This window comes from Homarus americanus, unplaced genomic scaffold, assembly GCF_018991925.1.
Source record: "Homarus americanus isolate GMGI-L3 unplaced genomic scaffold, GMGI_Hamer_2.0 scaffold53233, whole genome shotgun sequence".
Classification (NCBI taxonomy): Eukaryota; Metazoa; Arthropoda; class Malacostraca; order Decapoda; family Nephropidae; genus Homarus; species Homarus americanus.
The window spans coordinates 3,508,408-3,526,143 of NW_024751660.1; the positions used below are offsets into that span (position 1 = coordinate 3,508,408).

Below are 17,736 nucleotides of genomic sequence, written 5' to 3' on the forward strand. Positions count from 1 at the left end.
CTTGTCAAGTCGCGCCTTGGCTATCCTGCATTCCTCCTTCCATTTCGGGCAGGTCCGATCGGCGGAGGAGTGTGGGCCGCCACAGGCAGCGCATTTTTTTACTGTGTTGGGGCAGGCCGTGTAGCGGTGTCCGTCGCTGCCGCACAGGGAGCAGGTGTCCTCCTGCGCCTCACACTTGTTGACAGTGTGTCCGTAGTGCTGGCATTTGTAACAGCGTTTTGGTCTGCAGTAGGGCTTGACTGGCACAGTTACCCACGCCAGTTGAGCCTCCTTGGGTAAGGTTGTATGGTGTCCGATGAGGGCAGTGGTGTCGGACTGCTTCTTCACAACTTGGAGTTGCCCCTTGAGGAGCTCACTCAGCTCTGCTTGGTCCACGTGGGCAATTTCGGCGTGGGAGATTACTCCCAGCTTCAGGTTGTCCCACTTGTAGGCAATCATTTTATATGGAATGCCGTTGATGTCTGGGATCTCCGCGAGCTGTACGGGCATACCCTTCTCAGCGAAAGTGAACTTGATGTCGCCATGGAGCTTCAGTCGTTCCACCTTGGTGACCCCCACGATCTCATTAGTTTCAAAGAACTTCTTGAGAACTAGGAGGTTTAATTTCTTGGGGCAGGTCGGCGTATCCGGATGTATCCGCGCCACGTTATCAAACTCGTAACCGTTCATGGTGAGAGAGGGTTAGAGAGTGGTATTGTAGGGGCTACGCCGAGAGACTAGGTCTATGCAGAGGACGCAGGGGTACGATCGCCGACCTAGTCTCGATCTTCAACCTCCGGTTCAGGATCAGAGCGTTTCACACCTTACGCTTAAGCCGCTGTGATTGGCCCTCTCGCTACGCTCACCCCAAATCCTGATCCTCGTAAATTGTATAAATACGGCCATGCCTGGCCAGGGAGACCATTCTACACTCGGCTACTGGACCAGCAACATCTCTCACAGCTCCTCACCACTCAGCTTCCTCAGAAACCTCCTCGCCCTACAGGACCTCTGAGCAAGTTTCTCCTTACCTAGTCACTCCTAAGCACTGCGCTGCACAACAATATATATACAGAAAGCGCATTGTGAGTTTCTATCCTACCTCATTCCTGAGTGTGAGATATCTACATGTACGTACGTTTGTGTGCCCATACAAAGAGAATTGACAACTGGCCACATACAGTACGCTACAATTGGTGACCCCTGGAGCCGTGAATACCACACTCCTTTCTGCTGCCTTACTACTGGAGCTGAGATCATCCTGCCTGCTGCCAGCCTAGGCCAACCGCCTTACCTGCACCACCCACCACTCCACAACGACACCATCTCACGACCGTAAGGTTTATAACGCATTAGTCTGTTCTCCCCACTGGCGGAGTGAGTGACCCACATCACAGCTGGAGAGCAACTATTGTGCGATATTCCAAACGTGGTTTGAGCTCTTTTGCCTATTCTCCTATTTTTCTTTTGTTTTTTTAGTTCTGGCCTAAGGACCTGCACCCTAAAAAGTGTATTCGTCCCGAAGTCCCCCCTGCAACTGTTCACCTCCCTCCCAGGAGATTGTGAACACGGAAGGGGGTCGGAACAAGCACCCATCCCTCATCCTTCCCTAACAGGTGTGATATACTCCCGCAAGAATGGACGGACGGATCTCTCTACCAACCTTCAACCACAACGTAGAAGACTGGTTAGTTCATGTCGAAGCAGCTCTCATCAGCTCTACAGCTACTGTCTCTACACCGCAGGTTAGACACCCTAGAGCAGCTCTGCTACTCTAAGCAGACAGTCGCTCCTCTTCCGACCCCAGCACACCCGTCATGCCTCAGACGTCGACCCCGGCCCAGCAGTAACCCCTGCCGCCCCTGATGCGGCCTCTGTTCCTGAGTGCGGACCCACACACCCCTCTTTTCCCCCTCAGGTACTCCCTGCTAATGTCCTGCACCCTCCTGCTGTCGTGGACCCAGCTGCTGTCACGAGCCCTCATCCGCTTCTGCTGACGCAGCCCCTGCTCCTGACCCAGGCCCACACACCCCAGCAGGCGCATCTGACGACTCTGTACCTGCCATGAGGGAAGCACAACATTCATCGCCTCCACACACCCTTTTTCTCCCTCTCTTCTCCCACAGATAGTGTGTATCTACAGTTGTATCCAGCGACAGGCTCATCCACGCCATCGCCGTTGTCTCACATAAGGCATGCACCGCCCGTTCTGCCTCACATGTGCTATGCAACCCTGCAGACAACAAGTCTCCTACACTGCCTGGAGGGAAGGGGGAGTATTGTAGTGGATTTCTCCCCTACAAACGCTGTTTGTCGCTGAGTAGCCGACCCCACCAATTCCCCAGTGTATGCCTCGTGGTCTGGGTCAACCAGCGCCGCCATACATCACGGAGCGGGGGCCAACTACTAAGCCACGCCTACCCCCCGCTATTTAAGACCTGACCTCGTGGTGACCTGCCCTCTTTCTACCTACACCAACCAGCCAGCAGCACACCACCTCCTCCGCCGCTGCCTGGCGGCCCTCGCTCCTCCTCCGCCTGCCTGGCGGTCCTCTCCCCCGCCGGCGAGCATGGCGACCCACAAGCTGTCCTTCCCTGAGCGTCCTCACCAACCAGCTCTCTCTTCATCATGCTTGTAACCATGCTGCCTTCCCAGCACCAAGCTGCATTGTACATGCAATACAACATGTATACAGAGAGCACATTGCGAGTTTCCTTTCTCCACCCAATCCTGAGTGTGAACCAAACATCTTGAACCCCACAGTGGATAAGATAAATCTTGATAAAATCACACGAGGAAAGGCAAACAACGGAGCACCTTGAATAAAGACGAAAGCTAAGGTACTCCGTTGTTTCCCTTTCCCCGTGTGATTTTATCGATATATATATATATATATATATATATATATATATATATATATATATATATATATATATATATATATATATATATAGTCTCTCTCTCTCTCTCTCTCTCTCTCTCTCTCTCTCTCTCTATATATATATATATATATATATATATATATATATATATATATATATATATATAGAGAGAGAGAGAGAGAGAGAGAGAGAGAGAGAGAGAAAGAGAGAGAGAGAGAGAGAGACACTACTTTCGTGATCTCTGAACTTTTACTCTCGCTGGAGCTCCTTTCCTGTATTTGAACGTGCTTGCTTCGTGTTTCATTTCTTTAGGGCGCTAAAAGCACACTAATAAAAACTCATACGTCCACACACACACACACATACGCACACCCATGTGGACCTACGTGGTCTGAAGCCAACTGTACCTCGTAGACTGAACTGTTTTAGATTGTTCTCAGCTCCAAAGGCCCAGAAGTGAGCAGGTCTTCGGAAGGGCCAGTAAAAAAGCCACTAAGGTACAGTAATAGAAGAAGTGGTGGTGTTTTGCCAGATGATGCCTGATTGATGGTTTCTTGTGATTAAAAGTGTCATCCGCTGTGAGAATAAACCAATTCACTAGAATTTGTTCCAGTAATAAGTGCATCATGTAAAAAATCGTATATATATATATATATATATATATATATATATATATATATATATATATATATATATATATATATATATATATATACATACAGTGTAAATTCTCAAAGACTCTTCCACCTTTTTTCATAATAACAAATAATAATGGTGTCTTAGTACAATTTTTCTTTGATTTAATCCGCCTTCTCTGTAACGATACTTAAGATTCGTAGCGATATTTTTTTACCCTCACAAAGAATGCCAGAACTCATAATATTTTCAGTTACAACAAAATCGAATGGAATTAAGTTTAATATGCACTATACTCAGCTGAGTTTACCTCCCTTAACCTAACCAAATATAACTAAAGATAAATGACTGACGTAAACTCTACTTATTAACACTGACAATAGTTTTAGTTCGTTGCTCACTTAAAGAAATACTACAGATATAATGAGTGAATCAGTTATTCTGAAAACCGAAAAATTCCAAAATCCAAAATGCCTTTGGCCCCAAGGATTTTGGATAAGGGATTGTCAACCTGTATACCCATTTGTAAAGTAAGTGTTTTGAGAATGATACTATACCCTTTGTATTTGCAAGAGTTTTTAGGTAATCATATACCCTTAAAAGAGTTTGCTATTATAGGGACACTCAAAAAACCTCGTCCATAACTTTTTTCTTACTATGTACTGTCACGGAAGGATGACAGACTATATATGGGGAATATTCGTCTGCATTAATTCTTGCATTTACCTCTCTCTTCCCCCAGTAATATGGAAGTAGGGGAGTTAGAAATTTTTAAAGAAACTCTGAAGGAACTAATTCATAGGTATTTTAACCATGAATATTATATCGTCCTATTAGGGTCAAAGACATTACAGTGTTGGGACGATTGTACCTAGGGCTCTGAATGACCTGGGTTCCAAACTAATTTAATCCCCCAGAGGCTCCAGCTAAACATTTCAGTGCTTCCCCTTACTGTTGCTGTATATTTAGCTTGTGACCCTCAACTGAGTAGCCAGAAGAAGTTTTGCTTCTGCCAACAAGTAAATGGATGAATACACACGTAGAAAAAAAAACGGAGTGAATGTTACCAGGGAGAAGACTAAGAAGATATTTTGGTGTTTTCATTCTGCCCTTATTATTTGGTTCTGGTGTTTCTGTGGACAGGAATCATGAAGAACTTGTATTCATAGATGTTCACAGCAGTCATCATTAATTAATAATTCTAGGTTTCTACTTGTAAGGTTTTCAGCTGTTCTAAATAAGACCTTGCTTAGAACTCTAGTAATTTGAGGGAGTAAGGGAAGGAGGGTGTGGAGGAAGGGGACGGGGAGTGTGGAGAAGGGAATGGGGAGTGTGGATGGAGAGGGGGGGGTGGGAGTGTGGAGGAAGGAGGAGAATAGGGGTGTAAAGGGAGAAGGGTAAAGTGGGGTGTGGAGGGAGTAGAGGAAGGGGGGTGTGGAGGGAGAAGAAAAGGGAAGGGTGGTGTGGAGGGAGAAGGGGGAGGGGAATGTGGAGGGAGCAGGAATGGGGTAGGGGGTGTGTGGAGGGGGAAGAACATTAGAACATAAGAACATAAGAATGGAGGAAACTGCAGCGGGCCTATTGGCCCATACTGGGCAGTCCCGTTTACACCCAACCCCTATTGCTCATATGAGCATCCAACCTATGTTTGAAGCAATTCAGCGTATTCGAGTTAATGATGATATTTGGTAACTTGTTCCATTCATCCACTAATCTGTTTCCAAACCAGTGTTTACCTATTTCACGCCTAAATCTAAATTTGTCTAATTTAAAACCATTGTTACGAGTTCGCTCCTGGTTGGATAATTTGAGTACCTTTGTAATGTCCCCTTTGTTTAGCCCTGTCTTCCACTTATACACCTCTATCAGGTCGCCCCTCGCTCTACGTCTCTCGAGGGAGTGCAAATTAAGATGCTTTAACCTGTCTCTATACTCAAGGTTCCTAATGCCCCGGATTAGTCTTGTCATTCTCCTCTGAATTCTTTCCAAGGATTCTATATCCATTCTGTAATACGGTGACCAGAACTGAACTGCGTAATCCAGGTGTGGTCTCACAAAAGGCGCCAAAGATACCAGTTTTTAGGGATGACCTCTATTAGTCTTATAACTAACACTCCTTTGTATGAACCCAAGTGCTATTAGCCTTATTCACGAGCAAAAACACATTGTTTACTTGGCTTAAGGTTCCTACTTATCATTACTCCTAAATCTCTCTACTTAGTCAGTTCTCTATGGCATCGTTGTTCCATCTAGTATCCTGGTTTCCTATTTATCTCTATACTGAGTACTTTACATTTGTCGACATTGAATTTCATCTGCCATTTTCAGACCATTCGAAAAATTTGTTTAGATCTTCCCAGTTTTGCCGGTCCCCGCTAGATTTGATAACACGTCCTATTTTAGTGTCATCAGCAAATTATTTCTATGTTGCTGGGTTCATACGACATCTATGTCGCTATGTATATAATAAACAATAATGGTCCGGGCAGTACCGAGCCTTGGGGAACTCCACTTGTGACGTTGTCTAATGGGACTTAAAGTCAAGTATCGCTCACTGGCTGTTTCCCGTCCTGTAACCACGCCTAATCCATTTAAGACGTCACTTTTGATGCCATGAGCTTTACCTTTCTAATTAGTCTTCGTGGGGACTCTGTCGAAGGTCACAAGTCAGATATACCACATCATACTCAGCCCCTCGGGCCCACCGATTCGAAACTGATGAAAGAATGTTACGGATTAGTTAGCAAGAACGTCCGCCAGGAAGCTTTCATGCTAGAATCATTGATCAATCGGTGCTTCTCCAGGTGATTTCAAGGAGTTTGTCGATTATCGGTAATTTGCCTATGTATTGATGTTAGACTTGTTTGGGCGGTAGCAGGATAGTGATCTATCCCCTTCTTGAAAAAATCGGTATTACATTTCGCTATCCTCCGAGGATTCTGGTACTACACCTGTTTTTAAGGACATGTTAAACAACTTTGCTGGCGGCATACTAAGCTCTTCCTTACATTCCTTTCTTTTAATACTCTGGCAAATATCCTTACTCGGGACCAGGGGACTTATTAGGCTTTAGGTTTGTCTATTTGCTGCATTAACATCAAGTACTAGTCACTACTTATCTCACTTAATTTGCTTTCACTATCTCTGAATAGAGTCAAAGCCTCAATGCGTTTAGATTTTCGTAGAAAACTGGTTGAAAATATTTGATTCAAAATTATTGCTCATTTCTCCGTCATATCAGTCAGCTCGCTGAGTCTGACCGTATTGGTCCAATCTTTTCGTATTTTAGTTTGATATTTGTAGAATCCTTCGGTTTGTTCATTCTTGCTATCCTTACTCTATTATTCCTCTTGCTTTCCTTATCTCGGTTTTAACTCTACCGCCAATACCCTATAATAGCCGGAGGAATTTCACTACCATTTATCCTTTTCCCCACCTGCAGCCTCCTTGGCCAATGACGTTCTTTAAATAATTATTTATCCATTTAGGTCATTGTTGGTTCGGATTCGGAGTTTTTTGTATGGTATGTTCTGCCTTTGCGCATTAAGTAACTCACTATTTAAATTATCGTGAACTCGCAATCTCAGATCTCGCGCATCAGGTCGGTGTCATCTGTTAGGTTCACGTCAAGCGCCGATACACCCCCTCTCTCAGCTGCCCTTTAAACTGTCAAAGTTTGCCTTCTGGAAATCTGGTACTTTAGTGGAATTTTCTCATACTGCCCTGAAAATCTAACTGAATCGAATTCTTTTGTGATCGCTATTTTGCGTTCGCTCCTCACTCGACATTGGTTAATGAGGTTTTCTCTGTTCGGCTGTGAACTAAATCCAGTATATTATTACCCCGCGGTGGGTTCGGGTTATATGTTGATTCAGGAAACAGTCCTGGATCGCCTCGAGAAAATCCTCTGATTCTGAGTTAATTGCATGACAGTCCAATCTATTTGGCCAAGGTTAAAGTCACGACTATACAGACTTTGTTGTGTATGGAAGCCCTGCTGCATTTCATCCTAGATAAGTCGCCGGGCTGACGCTTATCAAGATGGGCCTATATTACCCCTGTGATTAATTTTCCCGACGGTCGCTAATTCTATCCAAATTGTTTCTGTATTCTCTCAGTTTTTATTTCTTATTTATTTCACACTCAGATTATCCTAACATAGATTGCTACTCCGCCTCTTTCTGGTCTGCCAAGGCTCATCGGTATGGGAACAGTTTAAATCTGCACTTGGTATTCGATCGGTAATTCAATGCGGTGTCTAGGTTGATCCATGTTTCAGTGAATGCAATTATATCGATTTCTTCGGCACATACCAAGGCCTTAATATCATCCATTTTGTTTCATAATTTCTACTGTTCAAGCAAGTAGTATACATTTGTTGGTCGTGCTCCTGAGTCTTTCCTTAATACATGAAGGTTTAAAACTCCTGTCTAATTGTTTAGTTTTATTATCATTCCAACACTATTTCTGTAATTGCCTTGTTTACCCGGCCTCATCAGTAGTCTCTCCACCTCGCAGGTTCTATGTTCTCTTAGCAGTTTAAAGACTTGGTCTTTGAACTGTTCCCCTGAGCCCTAAATAGGGTTACACTCCATCTAGACAGGTGCACCCCATCCCTAGCATAAAGGTCCCTTCTGCCATAGAAGGTCCTGTTGCTTGGAATACGAATGGGACTGATATTGACTTCAAGATCTGTCAAGACGGTCGTTAACAATTCAACCGCCCTTGACAACCATTCACTGCCAACTTCCTTCTAGGCAGACAATCGAGATATGATAGGATCCCCTCAGTCCTAATACTTCATCTATGGCCGCCTTGAACTTATCAAGAAGTTCCTGCCCTACACCAGCCAATATCATTGCCTCCTGCACGGAGGCAGATAATGGGTTTGTTCCCATTACCAGACAAGATATTGTCCATCCTGTCAACTACCCCAGCTCCTGGCAAACACACCCTCATCCTATTTTTGTTTTTACCACAAAAGGCCCTGTCCATGTACCTTACCTGTGAGTCACCAACAATTAAAGTTTTTATACCTTCCTTGTCATCCCTGCCCCTGACTGTACTAACGTCCAATTCGTCTATCAAGGGACTGAACGGGTTGGTACACTTAGCTGTTGTTGTCGTTGTTGTCGTATCCTTCGAGTGCTTCTTGACCACCAGCTTGGTCCTCCCACTACTCACGACTTTCCACTCGTTTGATTTTTCTCAGACACTGGCTTTACTCGTCCAGCCTCTCCTTTTAACTTCGCCAGCTCTTTCCTTAATTTCAGGTTCTCCAACGTGGCCCTCTCAATTTCTAACTTGGCCCTCGCCAATTCTTCAGTGGACCACTCCAGTTTGGTCAACAAACTCTCATACCCAAGACCGCACATATCACTGGCCATATCTGATAATTATCCCTCTGGAGCTAACCCTGCCGTGACCTTTCCCCTAGTGAGGTCAGAACACAACTGAAAGGGGTAGGGGGTGTGTGGAGGGAGAAGGAAGGGGGGGGTTCGAGGGAGAAGGAAGTGGGGTGGAGGGAGAAGGAAGGGGGGTTCGAGGGAGAAGGAAGTGGGGGGGGTGGAGGGAGAAGGAAGGGTTAGGGGGTGGGAAGGAGAAGGAAAGGTGGTGTTGAAGGGAAGGGGGTGGAAGGGGAAGGGGTGTTTGGAGGAGAAGGGAGGGTGAGGGAGAAAGAGGGGTGTGATGGGAGAAGGCGGTGTGGAGGGAACAAGGGGTTTAGAGAGCACTAGGGAGGCTGAAGGAACCAGTGGGGATGGAGGGCACGAGGGTTGGGTAGCACCAGGTGGTTGGGAAGGCACAAGAAAGTGGGTGGAAAGCACCATGTGGGTGGAGGGCACCAGGTGATCAGTGAAGGGCACAAGAGGGGGTTGAGAGGACTGGGGTAGGCGAGGGCTCTGGGGGGGTCGAGGGCCCCAGGGGGGAGAGTACCAGGTGGTCAGTGAAGGACACCAGGGGTTGGAAGGCAGGTGGTGCTGGTTAGAGGCCACCAGAGATGGGTGGGGGGCACCAGGGGATGGAGGTTACAAGGGGAATTGGAGGGCACAGGGTGGATGGCATCAAAGGGAGTAGAGGACACGTGAGGGATTGAAGGGCACCAGGGGTGAGGGGGAAAGGTGAGGAGTAGGGTGTGGAGGGAGAGAGCGAAGGGTGGAATGTGAGGGGGAGGAGGCAGGAGAGAGGGGGAAGGGTGAAAGGAAATAGGGAGGGATGGAAGGAGATTGGGAGGGGTGGAGAGAGCACATAGGAAGGAGAGGGGGAGCTGATGGAAGGAGTGGAAGGAGAGGGGGAGAGGTGGAAGGTGAGAGAAAGGGAGGTGGTGGATGGAAAGAGGGAGATATGGAGTGGATGGAAAGAGAGGAGGTAAATGAAGGAGAGGGGGAAGGGTGGACAGATAGAGGGACAAACAGGAAGGAGAGAGGGTGGGCTAAAAGAATGGGGGTGGAAGGATAGAGCAAAGGAGAGAGGGAGGGATGAAAGGATAGAGGAACAGGGTAGGAGAGGAGGGAGTGGGGGTAGAAGGAAAGGGGAGGAAGTGAAAGGAGAAGGGGTGGGGGTAAAAGGAGAGGGTGGGAGGAGAGAGGCTGGAATTTGGATGTCAATTAGAAATAAGTACAGTATGTATACATAGACCGTCATATGCGCATCAATTACACAGGCTATTATGTGGGCATCAATTAAGTCTTTCTGTGATGAAATTCTTTATGGTTTAGAATAAGTATAATTTCCTAAATCATTTTGTTATGTAAAAAACAAGTGAAGTGTTTAACAACCATTTTATTAAGAACTGACTGGCAGAACAGACTTCAGTACATATGGCACACAACATGGTGACATCATATTAGTTTTCCTAATGTAATTACTGATCTCATCCTTTGGTTTCATTTCTCTTCACCAATACATATATATAATAAATCATCACACAGTAAACATTTTCAAAGGTTTTAGGTGCATCATAACTCTTGTCAGTGGCAAAGCCTGTGTATGGTCTGCCATAAACAGTCATAAGATTTTACAATTTTGTCACTTGTCATTGCTTAGGTTTGGTGAGTGGTCTGTTGTATGCCAGTTAAGTTATTGTCACTTGTCATTGGCTAAGCATGGAAAGGCTTGTGCTGTAAAGTGGTCATATGTACTTGCCTCCTATAACCTTGTGTTTCTGTGTGATGATTGGAAATGCACCTATGAGTTCCTAGGAAGAAAGAGTGTAAGGTAAGCAATTTATATTGAGGTTGTAGTTCAAAAAAAAATATTGCATAGCTTAACTGCAGTGCATTATTTTTTCAACTATGAACTGTACAAACTTCTGTGTTAGTGCAATTATGAAAGTCCACTGTGTGACCTTACACCCTGTCTTACATACTTATAAGACACAGTTTCCAGTTGATACATGGAAGTGAGGTTTTCATCCACAGCTTAAGGAGTTTTAATAATGGCATTCTTTGTTGCTTACTTTAAGTGTAAGCAATTGTTTGGGTTGCTTTAGTAATGTGATCACCAAAGTACAAGACCCAAAAGGGTTTTGTGTACAGTTCGTGTCTGTATTTGCTACCTAAGGAAAATTAGCCTTGTCATGACAACTGCTTATATAATCACAGATCTCAGGAGTTGGAACAAGAGTTGATACTCTGGTGTTACAAAGCCACTTTTCTCATGTACAATAAAACGAATTACAAATGCAAGTGTATAAATAACCCAACTGCCATCACTGTTTTATGTTCACTCATTCACAGAAAATTTTGACCAATAATTTTAAAGATGAGTTGGAATATCAAGGCAATTTTTCCCCATAAGTGAAGAATTGTACATCCATAGATATACCAAATAGATCTTAAAATGTTTGGCCGTCACAAATAATGAAGCAAGCAGAGAATATCTCCACTTAGGAGTGTGATATATTTTTTTTAAAGAATTAGTGATATATGTCAAGTCACAAAGAGCAGTTTTCACACCATAAGAACTTAGCTTACAGCTTTTGCACTCATAATGTAAGAATATGTTCAGAATAACTTGAGGAAAAAACTACATACAGAACACAATGTGGACATTATAAATATTGAACATGGGTAAGGCTACTCATGTCTTACCTAGTTATAATAAAAATAAGACAAACCTGATAGCACTATATATATATATATATACTGTACAGAGGTTTCCCTACCATCACAAATTTATTGTTACGAGACTCACATATACACTGTACACTTTACTTGCTCTTCCGTATCAGGCACAAAGGCAACACAGTACACAACGCCGTGGGTCACTGGAACATAATGGCAGCCTCTGTATCAAGAGCTATCATGCTTGCTATATAAGTTAACTGTCCATCTGAAGAATCTTTTAAATATGTCAATATCTACTTTTGTAACAAGAATAAAGTTTTTTAAGCAGTACAAATGAAATTGGACTTTTTGAGGGGTTTGGATTTAATTGTCTAGATCAAAATGCTTAGAACAAAGTATTTAAGTATGCATCGTTTTACGTGTAAAATGAGCACGAGGGCAAATGCGGCTCAACAATATCTTCCAGTGGTCCACTGAACTCTACTATAATGACGAGCTCAAGGGCAAATAAGGTACGAGTCCTGCAAGGGTTTATAACTGTTTAATGATATGCTCCTCTATATAAACTTAAGGTTTATCAGTAAATAGAGGGAATTATATGAACAAGATTCTTGTCATTACCTTCAATTGATGGCAAAGTAAAGTTGGTTGCAATAAAATGCAATGATATACATTTATATACTGTCATGAAATTCTCAGATACTACTATGCCAGTTTTTCTGAGTTTTCCCTGGATTGAAGCAAAGTCACACTTTGAACTAAAATATACTTGTGCAGTGACTGTGAAAATATGACTAACTTTTAACTTACATATCTGAGGAATAGTATGGATTACATTAGCAAATATGATCCCTATATATTACCTCAACAAGGCTCATATAATAACAGTATTTTCAGAGATTAAGAGAGAGCCTCACTGATATAATATTGCATGGTCATACCAGCAGACACTGCTGTTATAATTACCAGTGACAACTTAAGAATTATCTTCTGTCTTCTTGGAAAGAGGTAAATTTAATTCTCTTCTTCAACTCTATAATATTTAAATGAGGTTCTAATTATCCCATAGCAATATGGTCATGGCTTTTTACTTGTGTGATCCACTATGTTATCACTTTACTGGCAAGTATCCACTTGACTGATAAGTCTGTTACACCCACACGCACAAATGAAAGGGTACCATATATATTGTAGTAGCTATTCCTAACTAACTGTGATACCATATTAGTTCATTTGAAGGCATTTCAATTATATATTACCTAGTCTATGCAAGTGGAAAACCAGTTACACATTGAAATGTACTTCTAAAGCCTAAATGCACTTCAAATCACAATGTTATGGAAAAGATCATGCCATTTTTGCCAGTTGCCATGTAATCAAAGCACAGCCAAAAGCTTGAATAGTAATTTCAGTACATAGTAAGTATCTTGATATGGCTATTTGCCTTGTGTATGCTATATCTTATCTTAACATCTGAGAACAATGCTTCTTTCAATAAAAAAATGCACTAACTGCATCCAAGTTTTCTTTATTTAGTCTGTTTCTTCTTACTGTATAGCCAAGGAATGTTAAATGTCTCAGAAATAATTTTGAAAGCAAAGAGCACTAACTACTCTCTTCATACCTGACATTGTGCTCATAGAGCTCATGGCCATAATATTTATACACCACAATAATGAAGATAACACTCTACTTATATTGAGATACAAAATGGATTCTTTTATCTCCATACACTCAGTACAAGAAACAAGGCCTTAATCCAAACATGCTGATATTAAATTTATGACTAATTTTGCATCTTCTCATCCATCTATACCCCACTTCCAAACCAACAACATGCTTCACAGGATTTTATACCATTAAAAAAGTTGAGAATGACTGCCACTCATTCATCATTAGGGTAGAAACAGGGTTTAGCATTGGAAAGTCTTTGGGCTGGGAGAGGAAGCCCAAAGAGTTTTTGTTTTTTTTCGACACAAACATGTTTGTTCATAAAGGCTGTTCATATGGAGTTTCCACTAAATTTTGATAAAAGCATCAAGTGGGTAACTGCAGAACTTACCTACACTCTCCTAGGTCCACCCAGACAATTTTAAGTGGCTGTAGTAATTACAAATTTATCAGCTGCACAAATCAAGAAGCACTATATATACTGTGGAGTTTCTTGGCCAGTTAAAAGGCGGAAAATTGAAGTAGGCATGGTCTTCATTCGAATCTGAGGAAATAAAGGACATTAATTTCAGATTCATCCCTTGAATAAAAAGTGTTAAGATTGGTATACATGTTGTTACTGAGTTATAAATAATTACAGTAGCTTTGAGTTATTTAGTGGCTACCTATATTATTGAATGGAGCACTGATTGGTCCAAGGAATGGACCAATCAGAAAGCTCCATTTCCTGAACCATTTTTTTTATTTCTAAGTATTTTCCAATTTTTCATTAAAATGTGTGTAATAAACATTTAAGTAGTGTTTATAAGTGTTTAAATGTAGTGTTAATGAGAAAAGTTCGCTATTCTTTACACTGTGGCATTTGAGGGAAATCTGGAGGTTATTTTTAACATCGTTACAATTCTTTGTTTCTGAAACTATCCATACTAACGTGTTTAGGAGTAGCCCTTGGCTTTACACCTTGGCTGACGACAGATTAATTATCTGGTTTATTTGTTTACGGAGGTGGGGGAGGGATGGATTCAGTGAAGCTGCCGGTTAGGAATTTTGAGGCCGCCAGTCTGTATGGCTTAAGAGTGGCGCTGATTGTACAGTATACAGTATACGAGTTGAAAAATAACCATAAACCTCACACCTAGGCCTGCAGGGGGGTGTAGGTAGTAGGCAGCTACCAAACAGGGAGGTACTACTGCCTGGGAAGATATTGGAAGCATAATGTCTTGTCTAATGGTAGACCCTGCTGCCATATGGCATCACAAATATTGTGACGAAGTCCCAGGTTGCTGATCTGACTTTCTGCCTCAATTACACACAATTGCAGGGTCTCAATTGTCTCTCTTATTTTGACAACACAACATACATACAGTACTCTATATATCGTTTCTCACTCTTGATTTTTTTCATTTTTGTATTTATTTATGGTTATCATTATAATTATTAATTTATTTGAAAAAGTGCGAGATGTGGTTAGAAAAAAAGTAGGTTGGGTGTTCGAGCAATAGGTGAGAAAGTTAATTTAGACAGGGAAAGTGTCTGACGCATTCTAACGGAAGAATTGAACATGACAAAAGTTTGTGCAAAAATGGTTCCAAAAATGCTGTCAGATGAACAATGCGCCAGCCCACAATGCTTTGTCTGTGAAGCAGTTTTAGACAATAAAAACAGCACTGTGCTTGAGCACCCACCCTACTCACCAGACCTGGCTCCCTGCGACTTCTATCTCTTCCCAAAGATCAAGTCCGTGCTTAAAGAAACCAATTTTTGGTCAGTAGAGGAGGTGAAAGCAAAAACGAAGAAGCTCCTCAATAGAGCCTTACAGAACATGATCTGCGGAATTGCTTTGAACTGTGGCAGCATCGTCAACTCAGAAGGGAACTACTTTGAAGGCGATCGCAGTTAATTTTCTTAATTTGGTAAATAAAAAGAGTTACAGCATCAGTCTCATTTTTTTGTGTCGGACCTCGTATAATGTGAATGAGGTTCTACTCTTCATGTAGCAATATAAAGAAAAAATCTAGAGGCAAGCCTAGGTTAAAGATGCTTACTGGTAAGGTTAGCATGCTGCGTACATGTACCGGGTAGCTATCATTCACCATAAATGACCTTTGGAAATGCAAGAATTTTAACCTCTCAAAAGTATTATGTATATATAGTTGACCCCTTACTTTTTACATAAAAATTTGGTCATAAAAAAATCAAAGTAAACTCCGATAACGACGGTTTTACTAACGACGACTCATATTTAAGACCCTGGTTAATTTAAGACCCAATTCAATTTATGCCATTATTTTCTTCGTATTTATGACAAAATTAGAATAAAAAATATAATAAAAGTACATTTTCGTATAAATAATAACTAAATCCCGATATGTATTATACAAAAAAAAAATAAATAATAAAATAAAAAACACGCCTTGCGCATGGAGGTTGCCGGGCTTGTGAGTGGTGACGCCAACATCACTAGCATAAACAGTCGCAGCTTGGCGGGCCCTTTGTTTTCATACATCTGAACAAGAAAAGGAGTGCTGGTTCAAAAGCTTAAAGAAAGTGTATAAGCTTAGCTGAGAAACTAGATGTATTAAAATTATATGAAAAAGGTGAGAGGTCTGTGGATATTATATGGAGCAAGCAATGAACATATTTTCTGAAGTGGATCCATTAACAGAACAAAGCATTAAAATTAACAAGGATGTGAAAAACGCAAATGACCTCTACATGAAGATATATAATGAGAAAAGAAAGCAGCTAAGCAAGGTTCTTTCAACAGCTTTATTATTCGAAGGCCTATTCCATCAACTTCAGCTACACCATCAAATTCAGCATTATAAGCACCTTCATCAACAACTTCAGGTTCAGTAACAGTTTCAGCAACAGCTATGGCATCTTTATGGAAAGCTACAGCTTCAGCAAGAGTTGAACCTATAGGTTCAGCAAGAGTTGAACCTATAGGTTCAGCCAGAGCTGAACCTGATGACTTCGTCATTTGAGTGAAAACTCACACAACAATCATTGGCTGTCCTTATGTTTTAGACTTTACCGCCATTGGTGAGTAGAATTTTTGTTTTACATTCATAAGTATTATCTAAAACATATATGAACAGTAAATAAGTGTTGCTTTCATATTCTTATGTAGAGAAATGACGATATATTTTCACATGTACACACTTACATACGTTGGCGTAGCACAGTCTCGCTTTTTTCTTTTCCATTAGTGGTTAGCTACTTCTATTGTTCCATTTATTAACATTAAATAACATTACTTAAAACATATATATAAATTTTTTTACATTAATTTTACTGCAGCTATAACCAAGGTCTTATTATCTTCATTTTCTTATGTAGAACCATCGTCCCAGGTGTACACACTAATGAAAACAATGGCATCCCATCTCCTCTTGTGTGACCATATTATTATTCATTTGTATTGTATAAAGTGCATTCAGAAACATTTAAAGAATATAGTTTGCACTTTTCATTAATTGTATTGTTTCGGGGAATAGAGGGTAAAAAGCCACACAAAAGATATGAAAAGGTCACACTTGGGAACGCATCTCATTATTTTTGCTTTATTTTAATGGTAATTAAGGATTCACAATACGATGATTCACCTTACACTGCAATATTGGAGGACACATTACTGTCGTTATTCAAGGCTTTACTGTACATACGATACACAAATTCACATTCTTCTACGTGCCTCAGTGTGTGGGCACATACAAAAATAAACTTGAAGCACATAAAATAATGTCTTTATGTTACAGTCCTCAATACATACCTCACCAACAGAAGTAGCTAAGAGGTTCACTATCTTCTCATGAGGAACAGCAACCACAGACTGACTATTGATATCGATAATGCGATGACCAACTCGAACACCACCACGTTCTGCTATGCCTCCTCTTAATAAACTGCAAATCTGTCAATCAAAGTTAAGACATTCAATAAAATACGTACAGTACTTATAAAATTATTTTATCTCTCACATTTTTAGAATATCATCATTGGAACCTACTCAATATTTCACCTAACCCTGCGTTCAAATGTATATTGAACGTAACACCTCATTGTATTTAATCTATTCTTCCACATTTCATTACTTATACTGTATTATAATCTCCAAATAGCATATCCCCTTAAAAACTCAACCCAAAGAGACATATTTTAGGAGTTGTCCCATCATACCACACATATTTTGTGCATACAGACCCCCTTTTCCAAAGGAAGGATAAGTATATTAAAGCTATAGCCTTGGTATACGTATCCTTCCAAATATAAAAGATTTTCACCCTTAAAAGACACCAAGGCTTGGTGTCTTTTAAGGGTGAAAATCTCTTGCATTAAAATGGGTTAGGATACCAAGGCTATAGCCTTGGTGTCTTTCTAAAGTGAAACTCTACAACATTTCAAAGGGTTAGTATACAGTAGTAGGCAGCTACCAAACAGAGAGGTACTACCACCTGGGAAGATATTGGAAGCATAATGTGTTGCCTAATGGTAGACCC

At 41.5% G+C, this 17,736-nt stretch overlaps 1 protein-coding gene across 11 annotated transcripts in view; it reads right to left on the minus strand.

The window, feature by feature from the left end:
* Window positions 1-10,259: 10,259 nt before the first annotated feature.
* Window positions 10,260-17,736, minus strand: part of LOC121854771 (protein lin-10-like) — a 126,221-nt gene continuing 118,744 nt past the window's right edge. For all 11 annotated transcript variants that reach the window (XM_042349547.1, XM_042349543.1, XM_042349545.1 and 8 more), the window contains 2 exons: window positions 17,010-17,150; window positions 10,260-13,778 (listed from right to left, as the gene is read on the minus strand). In XM_042349547.1, the coding sequence (XP_042205481.1) occupies window positions 13,707-13,778; window positions 17,010-17,150 (213 nt within the window). In that variant the 3' untranslated portion in view covers window positions 10,260-13,706. The remainder of the gene's footprint in view (window positions 13,779-17,009; window positions 17,151-17,736) is intronic.